We start from the raw sequence: 13,583 nt of genomic DNA on the forward strand, positions 1-13,583 counted from the left end.
GCAAACTATGAGAGGATGTAACTGTCAAAAAAAACATTAATGCTGCCCAAAGCACATGAAATCAACTACATAAAAATTGTGATATCAAGTTTTGGCACTATTTGTTCTGCCTTTATATAAAACCCACATCTTTTTCAATGATAGAAAATTTCCAAACTGAAAACAGCAGGAGAATCAACAAGGAATAATCGGTGGCCCAGGACTGTGGCAAACAATGTGGTGGGCAGAGATGGCTGAGTACCACACACAGATTTACACCCACAACCTGGTCCTACCCAGCAGAAAACGTCGTGTTGCACCCATGGATGAAGGTAATGAGTGGGGTCTACCATATGATGTGACAGGACTGTGCTCTCACAGCTGCCAAGCGATCCTAGCACAAAATAAGGTAGATCATGTGGCTCATAGCCCTTGAGTGACTACCCATCTAACTCAGAATAAAAGCCAAAGTCCTTAGAATGGCCTTCAAGGCCCACATGACCTTTTGTCTCTCCCTCCTTCCTCTATGCCCTAACATCGTCCTGGCCATGTCTCCACTTGTCTTCTAATCTGTTCCAGCCACACTGGCCTCCTTGCTGTTCCTTTAACAGGCTGAGGATATTCCTTCCTCAGGGTCTGCACCTGCTGTTTCCCCCAGCTGAGACACTTTCCCCATTGTCTGCATTGCTGGCTCTCGCTCTCGCTCTCTCTCTCGCTCTCTCGCTCTCTCGCTCTCTCTCTCCTGCTTCATATACTTGTTCAAATATTAGTGACATCTTTTCTGACCATTTTGGTTAAAATTGACCTACCCCCTGCCCAACACACACACACACACACACACACACACACACACACACACCAGCCCTCCCCAGACCCTTTTATATTTTTCTCCTAGCACTTAGTACCTTGTAACTCTATATTTCACTTACATATTACACACATAGACACATACACAACATAAATACTAGAATATAGGTCAATGAAGGCAGGAAGTTCTGCCTTTTTTTTCTTTCAGTGCTGAGGGTGTATGAGAGCATTCTGAGAAGAGAGTGACAGCTGTTTAGTAAGAACAATACTCTTGCAATTTACCAGTCAAATAAGGCACGATCAGCCCTCTATGGAGTCACCCAAATTCCACAATACCAAAGAAGTATAAGTTACTAGGAGATTTTTATCAATTTCACTTGAAGAAAAGTTTAGGCACAGTATCTCCTCAGACTCAAGAGTAAGAGAAATCCTAGTTGGAGTAATTTGAGAACCCAGCAAATCAACTCACCCAAAAAGAATCATCTGATTTTTTACTTTTAAAAAGTACTGCCTCATAGCATATGCAACAGATGATCGGAACAGGTACATTTCATTGTCGTTCCATTCATACTGCAAATTCAGAAGAAAGACACTGCTCAGAGGGACTCGTAAGACACATTTATAATCTGATACTCCTCAAGAATTATTCTTAATATTCCAGAGATTCTTGCTATTCATTAAGCCAGTGACCTTCAATGTAAGTGTGCATCCATATCACCTGAAGGGTTAGTTAAAACACTGTGTGCTGGGTCCACCCCTAGAGCGTCTGATTCAGGAAGCCTGAGATGAAACCCAATAATTTACATCTCTAACAAACTCCCAGGTGGTGGTAATGCTGCTGGTCAGGCAACCATGCTTTAGGAACCATTGGGTTCACGGGTCCTTTTACTTTAGTTTGATATAAACTGAAATTAACACCTTGAGTGTAGGTTTACCGATGGGAGTCAAACAAAAGTTGTGGGTTTTGTAGCAAAATGTCTGTACCTTGTGGACAAAATCAGTTTTTACTATTTTTATGGTACGTTCTCAGAAATGTACTTATCTATAAGTGTAAAAGAAAAACTTGACGTTCAAATGAAAAATAACACTTTGTAAACAGCAAGCTAATCTGTTTGTTCTTGATTTCCAGTGCTAAACAAATAGCTTATGTTTGCATAGCTTTTAAAGACTTAAAAGAAAGCATTCACTCTTTCCTCCAGTAGCTGGCAGTAGGAATCAATGAATGGCACTAGTTGTATGTTTCTCCTTTCCCTTTAAAAAATTATAATATTTCACAAAAGAATTGTTACATTCACTTCAGCTTGGTTTCACTGAGGTTTAGAGGAGTTCCTTTAATAGTAATAATATTATTAATATTGTTACTAATAACAGTCTGGCTACTATCTCTATAAATATAAAATATAAAAGATTTTAAAGGCTGAGTTCTCAAAATAATGCCATAGATCCATTGGAATTCACCATGAAATAGTTTGAACTGAGCAGATATTCTGACCCTGTTGTGTAGATGCACTAAATATATGATCTCATTTCATCAAAACAGATTGTTGCTCAGTGAATTGGCCTCAGAACATTACAGAATCAAACCCCCTGAACACTATTTACCAACCCTCACTGCATGGAAAGAGGATGAGTATAAATGTCAAGAAAAAAGATAATTGAAAATATCCTGATCTGCCGAGACTAATTAAAATGTATTAAGCCAAGGAAGAGCTAATAAAAATATGACAGAGAAATAGTCCCACAATCACCCAATGATTATTATGAAATAGGAACTTGAACTCTTAATGATTGGAAAGAAATGCACTTCCATTTTCATTTTTTCTTTCTTGAATGTTAATCTTTTTACTCCTGAGTTATTTATGTTTTGATGTCTTAACTATGAAAATTATACTAAAAGTGTTATTGAATCTTGGACAATGTTTAACTTTTCAGGAAAGGTAAGGGGGTAGAAACACAATCTTTGGATCTATCCAATGCAGACAACAATTTGCTGTAGCATCTTGGACCATTTTATCCAATAGTCCCAGATTGACTTCTAACCCGGCAAAGCCTTCAGGGTGTCATACCCACTGTCAGGCTTTTGAGCCCCATCTACCCGAGACTACTCTTTCCTCTCCTCTTTCCCAATCAAAGCTACCACTTCCTCAGACTGGATCATCTGAGACAGGTGTTAACGACAGAGCAATAGCTAAGTAAATAATTCACATTAAGGTGTAAATAACATAATTTCCTGTAAAATATTTTGTTACCCCCAAAATGCATTTCCCTAAATAAGTGGTTCTCAAACTTTGCTGTGACTAGAATCACCTGGGGAGCTTTAAACACTCTTGATGCCCAACTCTTGACTCCATACCCCAGAACAATTAAATCAGAATCTCTGGAGGTGTATAACCTAGGCATTAATATTTTTTAAACTTCCCATGTGATTCCACTGTGCAGCCAAGTTTGAGAAGCAGTGTTCTAAATTAGAGCTTCCCAGTCTTGATTGTACGTACAAATCACCTGGAGGCTTGCTAAAATGCAGATTCTGATTAAGTGGTCCAGGGCTAGGCTTGAAATTACGCATTTTTAACAAGCTTCCAGGTGATTCAAATGCTGCTGGTCCATGGGCCACACTCTGAGTGAAGCCAGGATACAGGTGATTGACTAAAACAAAACAAACTAAAAAAACCTAACTGTACTGCTTCTAAAAACAAACTACCTTTCAAAATATAACCATATTCTCTTTCTAGAATAAAAGTAATGGTGACAAGAGTCAATTGAAAGGATTGGTATCTGATATTTAAGGATTGATACAGATATTTTCTCATTGAAGTTCATAACACCTTCAAGGCAATAAGAAGTAGGAATAGCTTATCCAATAAGGAATAGGTTACTTTAAAAACCCAAAGCCAAAGGCCAGAATCTGGAACTTATAGTTTTGAAAAGAACCACATGGCCTCTCTTCTTTCAGTTCACACTGAAATGGGTTTATTGTGTCCTATTTAAGTGAAGACTGTGCACTCAAAAATAACCAATTCACTGTCCAGAATACTCACTGCTTTATCTCCAAGAGCTGATTTTAGGCTTATCCTCACTTTGATGCTTTGGTCTGCATCTGATTAAAGAGAAATAGCAGACTGCTGGTTACAGACGACAGATTGCCCACATGTGCTTATTTCCTTTTCCTCCAAAGATCCCACTAAAGTGATAGTAAAGGGATCTTTTAAAGGTATCAACAGGCTTTTGGAAAACGAGAAATGATGAGACAGGGGTAACTGCTTTCTCAGGGACAGGAAGCCATGACCTAATTTGTACACAGAGGAGGCACAGACCCACAAAGAGCCAAAAAATCCAAAAGAGGTTTGGAATTCAAGCACAGGTGAGGGTGGGAAAATAATACTGGGCTGAAAAGAAGAGGAATGGAAGTCAGGGTGTGGTTAAAACCACTTTGGAGAACAGTTGATCCTCCTACCCCTTGTGCCCCTGCTTGGACAGTCTGTTGGAGGCTATGCTCCAGAAAAACAAGAGGTAATCCAAGAAAGAAGACATGGAATCTAGGAAGCAGGGATTCAACCCAGGAGAACAACAAATGTTGGGAAAGGAGAATATAAGACTCCAAGAGGGAAGTCTCTAGGGAAAAAAAATGAGACTGAAAAGAATAGATATGTTGAAATATTTGGGAGAAAAACAAATACAACGTAGATAGCAAATTAGGTAAGCCGAAAAATTCAGGCAAGTAGAAACTTTGAGACAAACAACAAGCCACATAAGAAAGGACCCAAAATAATACATTACTTGGCTCTTCAGGCATAGTGATGTAAACATGGATAACTGTTTTACTAAAAATCATTATAAGGCCTTATTGGAAGAGCAAGAAATGGAAGTGGAAGAGTAGACCAAAACGAAGGTTTAAAACTGAGCAATAACAAAATAGCAATATAAAAAAATTATTTAGAAATATGAAAGTGACTGCCAGAAAGAAGAGATAATAGCATTAAAATTGTTTTAAAAAAAAGTATTTGTCTTTGGAAAGCAGGATTCGAGTACAGTTGGTTGGAGACAGTTATAATATGTATTTTAAAGATGAGACTAATAAAACAGACTTGAAAGAGTACACACTCTTGTATGTGTATGCACACATGTGCATGCATCTGTGTGTGTTTGTCTGTACAGTTGCTTTCACTATGTCTCATACATAGGTGCTCAACAGTTGTGATTTTTCTCCCATAAAATGGCAGCTGTCACCATAGCAGAGAAAGAAGCAGGTACTATAGAGAAAGAAACATTCTCAGCTGTGTCACAAGTCCTCATGAGACTGGGGCCAAAGGAGACTAGACGAAGTAGACAAGGAATGGGTGTGAAACTTGTCAACTGGGTGTACTCACATGGACTCCAGTCGGTACTCCATCCCACAAAAGAATTCTTGTTCTGGTCTTTCAGCCAGGTAAATAAGGGCTCAAAGTAGTTGAGCAGTGGCCTTACATTCATGTTCTTTGCTCCTACAACATTTTCCAATGCTAGGGTCCAGGGTTCTGATTTTCCAAGCCTCAGCATATTGCTACACAAAAAAAGGGGGTTCAGGGCCTTTTGAGGGGTTCCAGATGTACATATATTTACATCTATGATCTATGGTTTCTTCTCTTTGACTTGGCTAAATTTGCTTCTGGCAGATAAGAAAAGAATGCATATTAACAGATATATTCCTCCCTAAACCGCTCTTTCCTTCCAATTACCAGGAAGAGAGGGCTGTAGTTATGATAGGGAGAAAAGAGGTGGCCCACCCAATTGTTGTATGGTCTAGGTTCCTGTCTGACCACAGATTAAATGTTTGGTTTGTAAATGAGGACATTTTGAGGCCATAAAATTTTCTTTTTAGAACAAAGAAATCAAATTCAAACCTAGGCATGGAAATGAGTAATACTGAATACTAGGAGAGGTTCAACATTTTGAGGTATTTCTTACAACAGTTTCTGTCCAGCTTCTGTAGAGTTTGAGATGTCACATTTGTGCAGAGGGCCTTCATGTTTAGCTGCTTGACAAAGTGCTTCTTGAAACTGGAATTGGTAAAGGGTCCTTGTGTAATATCTGCACAGGAGACAAAGAAACAAAAAAGCAGTCCCGTGTTTACTTACTGTCTTAGAGTTATAGATTAGGGCATATATTTAAATCTGGAGCCCAAGTAACCAAAGAGATACTGATCAAATCTCTGAAATCTCTTTCTCCAGACATGAACTCTACACTCATCATAACCTATTTGCGTTTTATGTATCTGTTGATAAACATGGCAATATTACTCTGTTAAATGTTAGCTAACATTTGTTTTGTGTTTTACAGATTAATAGCCCTTTCACATAAATGATGCAAATCCATCCTTATAACAGGTCAATAATATTATTTTCATTTTACAAATAAACTGAGCTCCAGCAAATTCAAGGACTGGGGTTACTAGGTGAAGAACATATGTTTTTGGACTTCAAGTTAAAAATTCTCTATCACAATGTACAATAAACTGCCAGTAACAAGAAGACAAAACTACTTTTTATTTCTCCCAATGATACTATTGATTGCTGATGACGGGGACAAGATCTTACACAAGTTTAATTTAACCCAATAAATTGTGTTAGTTTAAATTGAATTGAAATTGATCATCTATACAGACAGTTCCCAACTTACAACGGTTGGACTTTTGATTTTTCGACTTTACAATAGCGCTTTCAGCTGTATATGTTAATGGTAAGTACCCAAAGTTTTTCACTTTCAGCACAGTATTAAATAATTACATGAGATATTGAACACTTTATTATAAAATAAGGTTTGTGTTAGATGATTTTGCCCAACAGTAGGCTAATGTGAGTGTTCTGAGCATGTTTAAGGTAGACTAGGCTATGCTTTGGTGTACCATAGGTTAGGTGTATTCAGCGCATTCTTAAGGTATTTTCAACTTATGATGAGTTTATTGGGATGTAACCCCATTGTAAAGCAAGGAGCATCTGTATTGAGCTTGGTAGTTATGGGTGGAAATAGAAAAATTATAATTATCACTTCATTTATCCCTACTTTTTGTCGTTATTAGCACAGCTGTCCACAAACCCTAGAAGTTAAACAGAAACAAGAAAACTGTAATTTACCGAATGAATGAGTAATCATTAGAAACATGGAACAGAGATGCGGGGTCACAGTATGTTTCATCATGGGGCACAGGTTCCACCACCCCAACTATCTCTCGCCTTTGGGGAGAAAAGAAAACAATACATTAGCTATGGATCACCCATCACAAGCATCACAAACAGGTGGGCATAACTAGTGCAGTTTCATCAATCAAAATTTTTTTTTTTTTTTGAGACAGGGTCTCACTCCGTCACCCAGGCTGTAGTGCAGTGGCATGATCTTGGCTCACTGCAACCTCCGCCTCCCAGGTTCAAGCGATTCTCCCATCTCAGCCTCCCAAGTAGCTTGGTTTATAGGTGTGCACCACCACATCTAACTAATTTGTGTATTTTTAATAGAGACAGGGTTTCACCATGTTGGCCAGGCTGGTCTCGAACTCCTGGCCTCAAGTGATCTGCCCACCTCGGCCTCCCAAAATGCTGGAATTACAGGTGCCACCATGTCCAGCCAATCAATGGTATTTATATTAGAAATGGTTGTTGGGTGAAATAGAAACAATGTAAAAAAAAATCACCTACAAAAATAAAAAATAAATAAAATTTTTTTAAAAATCAGACAGTAAAGCTCATTATGTAGTTATCTCTTAGTTTTAATTAATTCAGCCAGAATATACCCTTGGAAAATAGCTATGTCTTCAAAAGGCTAATTTAATAACATTCATAAAGTGCATTGCATGGCCAAAAATGTACAGTGAAAGCCCTAATAATTCCTCTCAGGCACCACACTTCATGTACTCCTGGCAGAGAGAATTTAATAAAATTGAAATCTTACTTATTCTCCACGCCTACCTAGCTCAAGTGTTCCCTCCTCTGTGAAGCCTGGCCCTGATCCCATCCACCTTCTGGCAGAATTAACCCCTCAATCTCCTTTGCCATTTATCTCCCCGTTTTGTAGTTATTCAACTATAGTAACTTCCTGCCCTAGAGACTTGAGCTCCTAGAGGGTGGGGCTGTGTCTTGGTCTTCTCTCTAATTCCAGTGTCAAAGATGGTGCCTGACACTACGGAAAGAATTAATTTATATTTATTGAACAAAGGAACAATTGATGCATTAACGAATCACTCTAAGGATCTGATTCCATGTGCCTTTAAAATAAGCTAAGAGGGATCAAAAGATTAATCCAACCAGAAAAAAAGGTATCAAAATCATGTATTTGGCTTTGATTAAATGGAATACATTTTTCCTTTAAAATTGCAGGATCATTGTAGACATAACTTCAGTAATATTTAAACACTGGCAACAGTTCTTATAGGTGCTGCGTCTTTCCTCCCAAGTACGATTTATGTTAACAGAGAGAATCTTGACAGAAGAAGTGTACTGTTTTAAACCTGTGCATGTGGAACTGCTTGTTACACATGAGTTCTTCACTTCAAAAAGAAAATATAAGAAAAATAAAGAAAGAAATAATTGACCAGGGTCTATGATGGTAAAAAGAAGATAGATTTCTTTCTTTTTTCCATTCTCTCCCTCCCTCTCTCCTTTCTTTTTTTCCTTCTTTTTCTTTTTCTCTTATAATTCCTTCATCCAAAAACCTATTTATTTCATACTTGCATGTGACAGGCACAGTGTGAGGCACTTGTGACACAGCAATGAGTAACGTAGTGCTGCAACCATGGAAATGGTCACTGTTGCCCAAATGTGTCAGGTTCTCTCTAGCTTGGAATTCTCTGTGTTCCCCTCTACACCCACACCTTTCTCAGGGCTTAAATGCCTCTCCTCATCTGACACCCCCAGTTGGGCTTTGGATCTCCCCTGGACACTAACGGACCCTGTACCCTCCCATCACAACACTACAAATTGCAGTGGTTTAATTTTCCACATCCTGCCATAAACTAAACGTTTTTTGGGGTTGAGGACCATACCTGAAATTATTAACATTGGATCCCCAGTGCTTTGCCTAAAATGTGGGGTCACCGTTTTGTTTAAAAGGCTGGATAAAAGAATATGTAAAATGAATAAATTGATCACTTTCAACATAATATCATAGTTTAATGAGTAAGCCAATACTTAAGAATATAGAGTATGAAGTAGTGTCACCTGACCCAAGGAAATTTTATCTGAGGAGATGGTATCCAAATGGAGACTAAACTATAAAATATAACAAACTAAAAATACAAAAAGTAGTTAGTTAATGTGTGCCTCTGTGTGTGTGTGTGTACACACCAGTCAAATGCTTTTAAATACACAGCAAACTCATTAGAAAACATTTTACTGATTGCATATTCATTGACTTACTTCATCTCCCACCACTTTTTCATCCACTGGTCTTCGGGAATTTCCCCTTTAAAGACCATCCACCTCCACTTCTCTAACATGTAAGTAAATGGCAGAGTCCCAACAATCGTGAGTGCTTGTTTGAGCAGGAAGTTTATTTCTGTTTCTGAAAGTAAAATAGAAAAGGATAAATATTACGATGAAGATGACAGTGGATGTTTTGTGTTAAAGAGAATTTTCCTAACCTCAAAATATTATTCCTCAAGATGTACTTACTATAAGGATACATGAGAAAAATTGACAGTATTCATAATGATATGTATATATTTATTTTCTCAGCTAAGGGATTTGGAGTAGGTTGAAGCCCTGGAACAGAACAGGTAAATAAAACCCAAAGTTACTTCTAATCCTCATTTTCTTCATTAGTTTCGGTTTCCTCCCTTAAATACCTCTGATCAGAGTCCATTAGAGCTATTTCATCCACTTTCCCAGTCACACTGTTTATTCTGGAAAGCTCCATGAAGTCAGTGACTGTTAATGTCTCATTTAAGACTGTATAACTTAGTCCCATGTCTGCTACGTGATGCCTTCTGTGAGTCTTTGTTAAATAAGCAAATACTAAACAGATTCAGTGAAAAGCCTGTAAACCAGGGAGGGGAAACAAAACAAAAGAGCCCTCCTGGAGGGCACTATCCACTGGATGGTGAAAAGTACAATGTACTTTAAATGTAAGGATATCTTCCTTACCAAGAATTTAAAATGCTTTAACAAATCATGTTATTTCATTTTATCCTTTATTAGTGACATAAAGAGGCAGTGGAGTTCATCTCTAGTGTACGAAGGAAATGCATTGAAATGTAAGCAGGGGATGTTATCTACTTTTCACATCACTGTGTCTCCAGTGTCTAGAAAAATGTCTTGCACACAGTATGTGCTCAACAAATATGTTTGGAAGAAGAAAGAAAGAGAAAGAGGGAGGGAGGAATGGAAGGAATAAAGGAATTTATTTAATATTATTCACAAATCGGGCAGAGTCAAGAAAAAAAGCAGGAGTTTTCCAAACCGGTGGTTTAACCATGTCTAATACCATCTTTAAAAAAAAAAAAAAAAACTTTTATTTTAGGTTTAGGGGTATGTGTCCAGGTTTATTATATAGGTAAACTCGTGTCATGGGGTTTGTTGTACAGATTATTTCATCACTGATCTAATACCATCTTAAGAAACATAGTCATCAACCATTTTTACCTGCTGTCAGGGAATATTTAAAAATAACAAAATATCTGTTCATTGACTTGAATTAATGATATTTTAAAATTAGGAAGCAGGTATGGTTACTGTTAACTACCTTTGTTTGTTACTGTCTTCATGGGAGGATGCTGCTACTGGTCTGTAATCCACTAGGACTGTGCTTACAGTAACTATTTCAAACATGATGATAGGCTTTACGCTGGCTCACTCCCAGGCCCTTGTGGGATCACCAAGTATCTGGAACCAGAGATCAAGGCAAAGTGAATTGTCTACTCAAGGATGGAGCTCATGACCTTGACCTCATCGACCAAATGCTCCAGACAGAGGAGCTGATCTTTATGTCACAAATAACTAAAAATAGGGGAGAGAATATACGGAAGAGAAGAAGGTATTAGGCTCTATTTGTCCTCCATTTATGAGGAAGAATCAAAAGCCATGGCATCCTCACTGAAGAAATTGGATCTCCTGAACATTTGTCATGTTCCATCAAGTCCAAGGCATCTAAAAGGAAATGGGCTGCCTCAGGCAGAAATGTTGAAGGATAGCACAGATCTAAGGGGATGTTACAGGGGAAATTCACGCTTCAGCAGGATGAACAAAATGTTTCAATCCCTTCTAATCTTGATATTAAATACCTGTTCTTTAAGAATTCCAAAATTTAAAGCTACACTTTGCTTTGCATAATATTATGGAAAAGACTTTAGATTAGGGCTCTTGTTCTGGTTCCGCCACTACATTGCGTTTTGACTTCAGGCTACTTTCCCTCTCTTGTCTTCAGTTTACTCCTCTATAAAATGGTTTTTAGAATCTATTCCAACTCTAAAGTTTTGGGAAGTTTTTACCTAGAACCAGAGGGGTCTAGTTAGAATGCTGACACTAATTGGACAAGCCATTTCAGTTCTGTGAGACTGTTTCATCATCTTTAAGAAAAAAACTTCTGTTAGATATTTCACAGGATCCCAAGTCCATTCATTCAGTTACCTCTCTTATTCCCTTTTCAATAATACAAAACCAAAAGTTGACATGTTCTGATATATACTTAAATTTTTTCACCAGTAGTAATTTCCAGTTACCCATAAATACCTCATACCTTATGTGGCAAAAAGTAAATATTTCCTACATAAGATAATAAATACCTTTTCCCATATCAGGTTAAAGAACCTCCAAAACAAGCCATGAGAAAATGTCCATACCATTGTCTTCTTGAAAATCGGGTGACAGAAGACCAATGGATTTTAAATGCTTAGGTGTGGCTGCAGAAAGTGACATGATTTCCCCAACAGCTTCATGGAATCCTTCATTAGCTCCATTTCTTAGCAGAAAAGGTTGTGCAGCATATGCCATATCATACTGGATATGCCCCATCTCATGATGAGCTGTCAGGAAGTCGTCCATTGTCACCTTTGTGCACATAAGGATCCTGCATGAAAATGGACAAGATGAAAATGAATCTCACTGACTTTCATTTAACCATTACAGTGGAGTTGTATGGGGTTTTGGTAGCATGAATCATCTTTCCAAGATTTATTCACCAGTGAATCTTGAGTACCCACCTCTTATGTCCTAGAGACAGTACTAGTTGCTCGGTATAAAGCAATGGGCACGGCTGAATCCTGTTCTCTTGCTCATAGACTAACAGGAAGACAGATAAGCAGAGTTCTCCGCTACAAGAACTCTGAGGCAAGTACTCTATAAGTGATCAGTACACACAGCCTTGAGCATAAAAATGAGTGAATGTAGGCACAGTTCCCTAGAAGCACCAAGAAGGGCATGACTGAGGATACAATGAGCAATTTGGACCTTAATCAATGTGCAGGAGTTTGCCTGGTAGATGACATGGAAGTTGACGTTCTAGTGCTCAATGAGAAAGGCTTAGGGGCAGGGGGGTGGAAATGTGGCATTCAGGACACTGCACGCTGTTTGGTATTGTCAGGATAGAGAAATAGTAGAAGGGGCTGCAAATTGAAACTTGGGAATCATTAGCATGTAAGTTGGGAAATAGATATGATGGGCCATGGAACAGGAATAGAATGCAAGAAAAGAGCACCAAAGATAAACCTTTAGAAGGTTCAAGTCCTAAGGAGTGGGGAGAGGAATATTATTCAGGGGAGACGGAGAAAGTACAATCAGAGAGGTCAAGGAAATCTGGAAAAGAATGACAATGTGGAAGTCGGTTAAAAAAAAAAAGCATTTGAAAGACAACTTGTAAATCTTGTCTAATGCTGCTATAGCCCAGTGGGATAAGAACTGCATTTGGCAATGAGATGGTGGTCCTTTTTAACTTAGCAAGAGCATTTTCATTCAGGTGGGTGTAGGGGTCATACATCAGTAGATTCCTAAATGCATTTCATACCACTTGGATCATGTCACCACCCCCTCCAATATCCTGCGAGGCCTCCTCATTGCTCAAGAATAAACTCAGCCACCTTTTATACACCAATATGACCCTGTAAACCAAAAACTATTTGAGATAGGTCTCAATCAATTCACAAGTTTATTTTGCCAAGGTTAAGAACATGCCCAGAAGAAAAGAACACAGAATTCATAGAAACAGTCTGTGGTTTGTGCCTTTCTCCAAAAATAATTTTGAGGGCTTCAACATTTATAGGAGAAAAGTGAGCTGGAGGGGATAATGGGAGGGCATGGTAATCCACACATTGCAAGAGAAAGGGGGAAGGTAAGGAAATATTCAGTTATGTATTCATCTCATGCTCAGTAAATCTATTTTCCTTTCACAACCCCAACCTACTTTTCTAATTTGGTTTCTCTCTATTCTCTTTTGAAATAATTATAAAAATAACTACTATATATTTACTGCCTACTGTATGTAAGATTCTGTGCTTGAAAACTTACTTATACTTTCTCATTTTTAAGCCTCATTCTAGTACTGGCATCAGTAAACTATGGCCTGCTGGCCAGCCATTGTTTATATAAATAAATTTTTATTGGCACACAGCCACATCCATTTGTTTGTGTATTGTCTATGGCTCTTTTCATGTCACAAGGGCAGAGCTGAGTAGTTGTAACAGAGATCTGCAAAGCTTAAACTATTTACTATCTGGCCCTTTACAGAAAAGGACTGTAGATCCAATCCCTACCCTAGTCAATGCTGGCGCGGGCCTGCCAAGACTTTATCCACCATCCCCTAGCTGCCTGAGTCACAGCTGATAAGGGCCTACAGCTGCT

General features: G+C 38.3%; 1 protein-coding gene across 2 annotated transcripts in view; it reads right to left on the reverse strand.

The window, feature by feature from the left end:
• The window catches only part of ACE2 (angiotensin converting enzyme 2), a 40,296-nt gene that overhangs the window by 5,465 nt on the left and 21,248 nt on the right, over positions 1 to 13,583 (reverse strand). Inside the window, exons 10-16 of one of the 2 annotated variants that reach the window (XM_016942979.3) lie at positions 11,591 to 11,817; positions 9,171 to 9,315; positions 6,897 to 6,995; positions 5,731 to 5,853; positions 5,154 to 5,326; positions 3,825 to 3,883; positions 1,256 to 1,356 (exon numbers count right to left, since the gene is read on the reverse strand). In XM_016942979.3, the coding sequence (XP_016798468.1) occupies positions 1,256 to 1,356; positions 3,825 to 3,883; positions 5,154 to 5,326; positions 5,731 to 5,853; positions 6,897 to 6,995; positions 9,171 to 9,315; positions 11,591 to 11,817 (927 nt within the window). The remainder of the gene's footprint in view (positions 1 to 1,255; positions 1,357 to 3,824; positions 3,884 to 5,153; positions 5,327 to 5,730; positions 5,854 to 6,896; positions 6,996 to 9,170; positions 9,316 to 11,590; positions 11,818 to 13,583) is intronic. The other variant, XM_016942980.3, reaches the window with a different exon arrangement.

The sequence above is a fragment of the Pan troglodytes genome, chromosome X, assembly GCF_028858775.2.
Source record: "Pan troglodytes isolate AG18354 chromosome X, NHGRI_mPanTro3-v2.0_pri, whole genome shotgun sequence".
Classification (NCBI taxonomy): Eukaryota; Metazoa; Chordata; class Mammalia; order Primates; family Hominidae; genus Pan; species Pan troglodytes.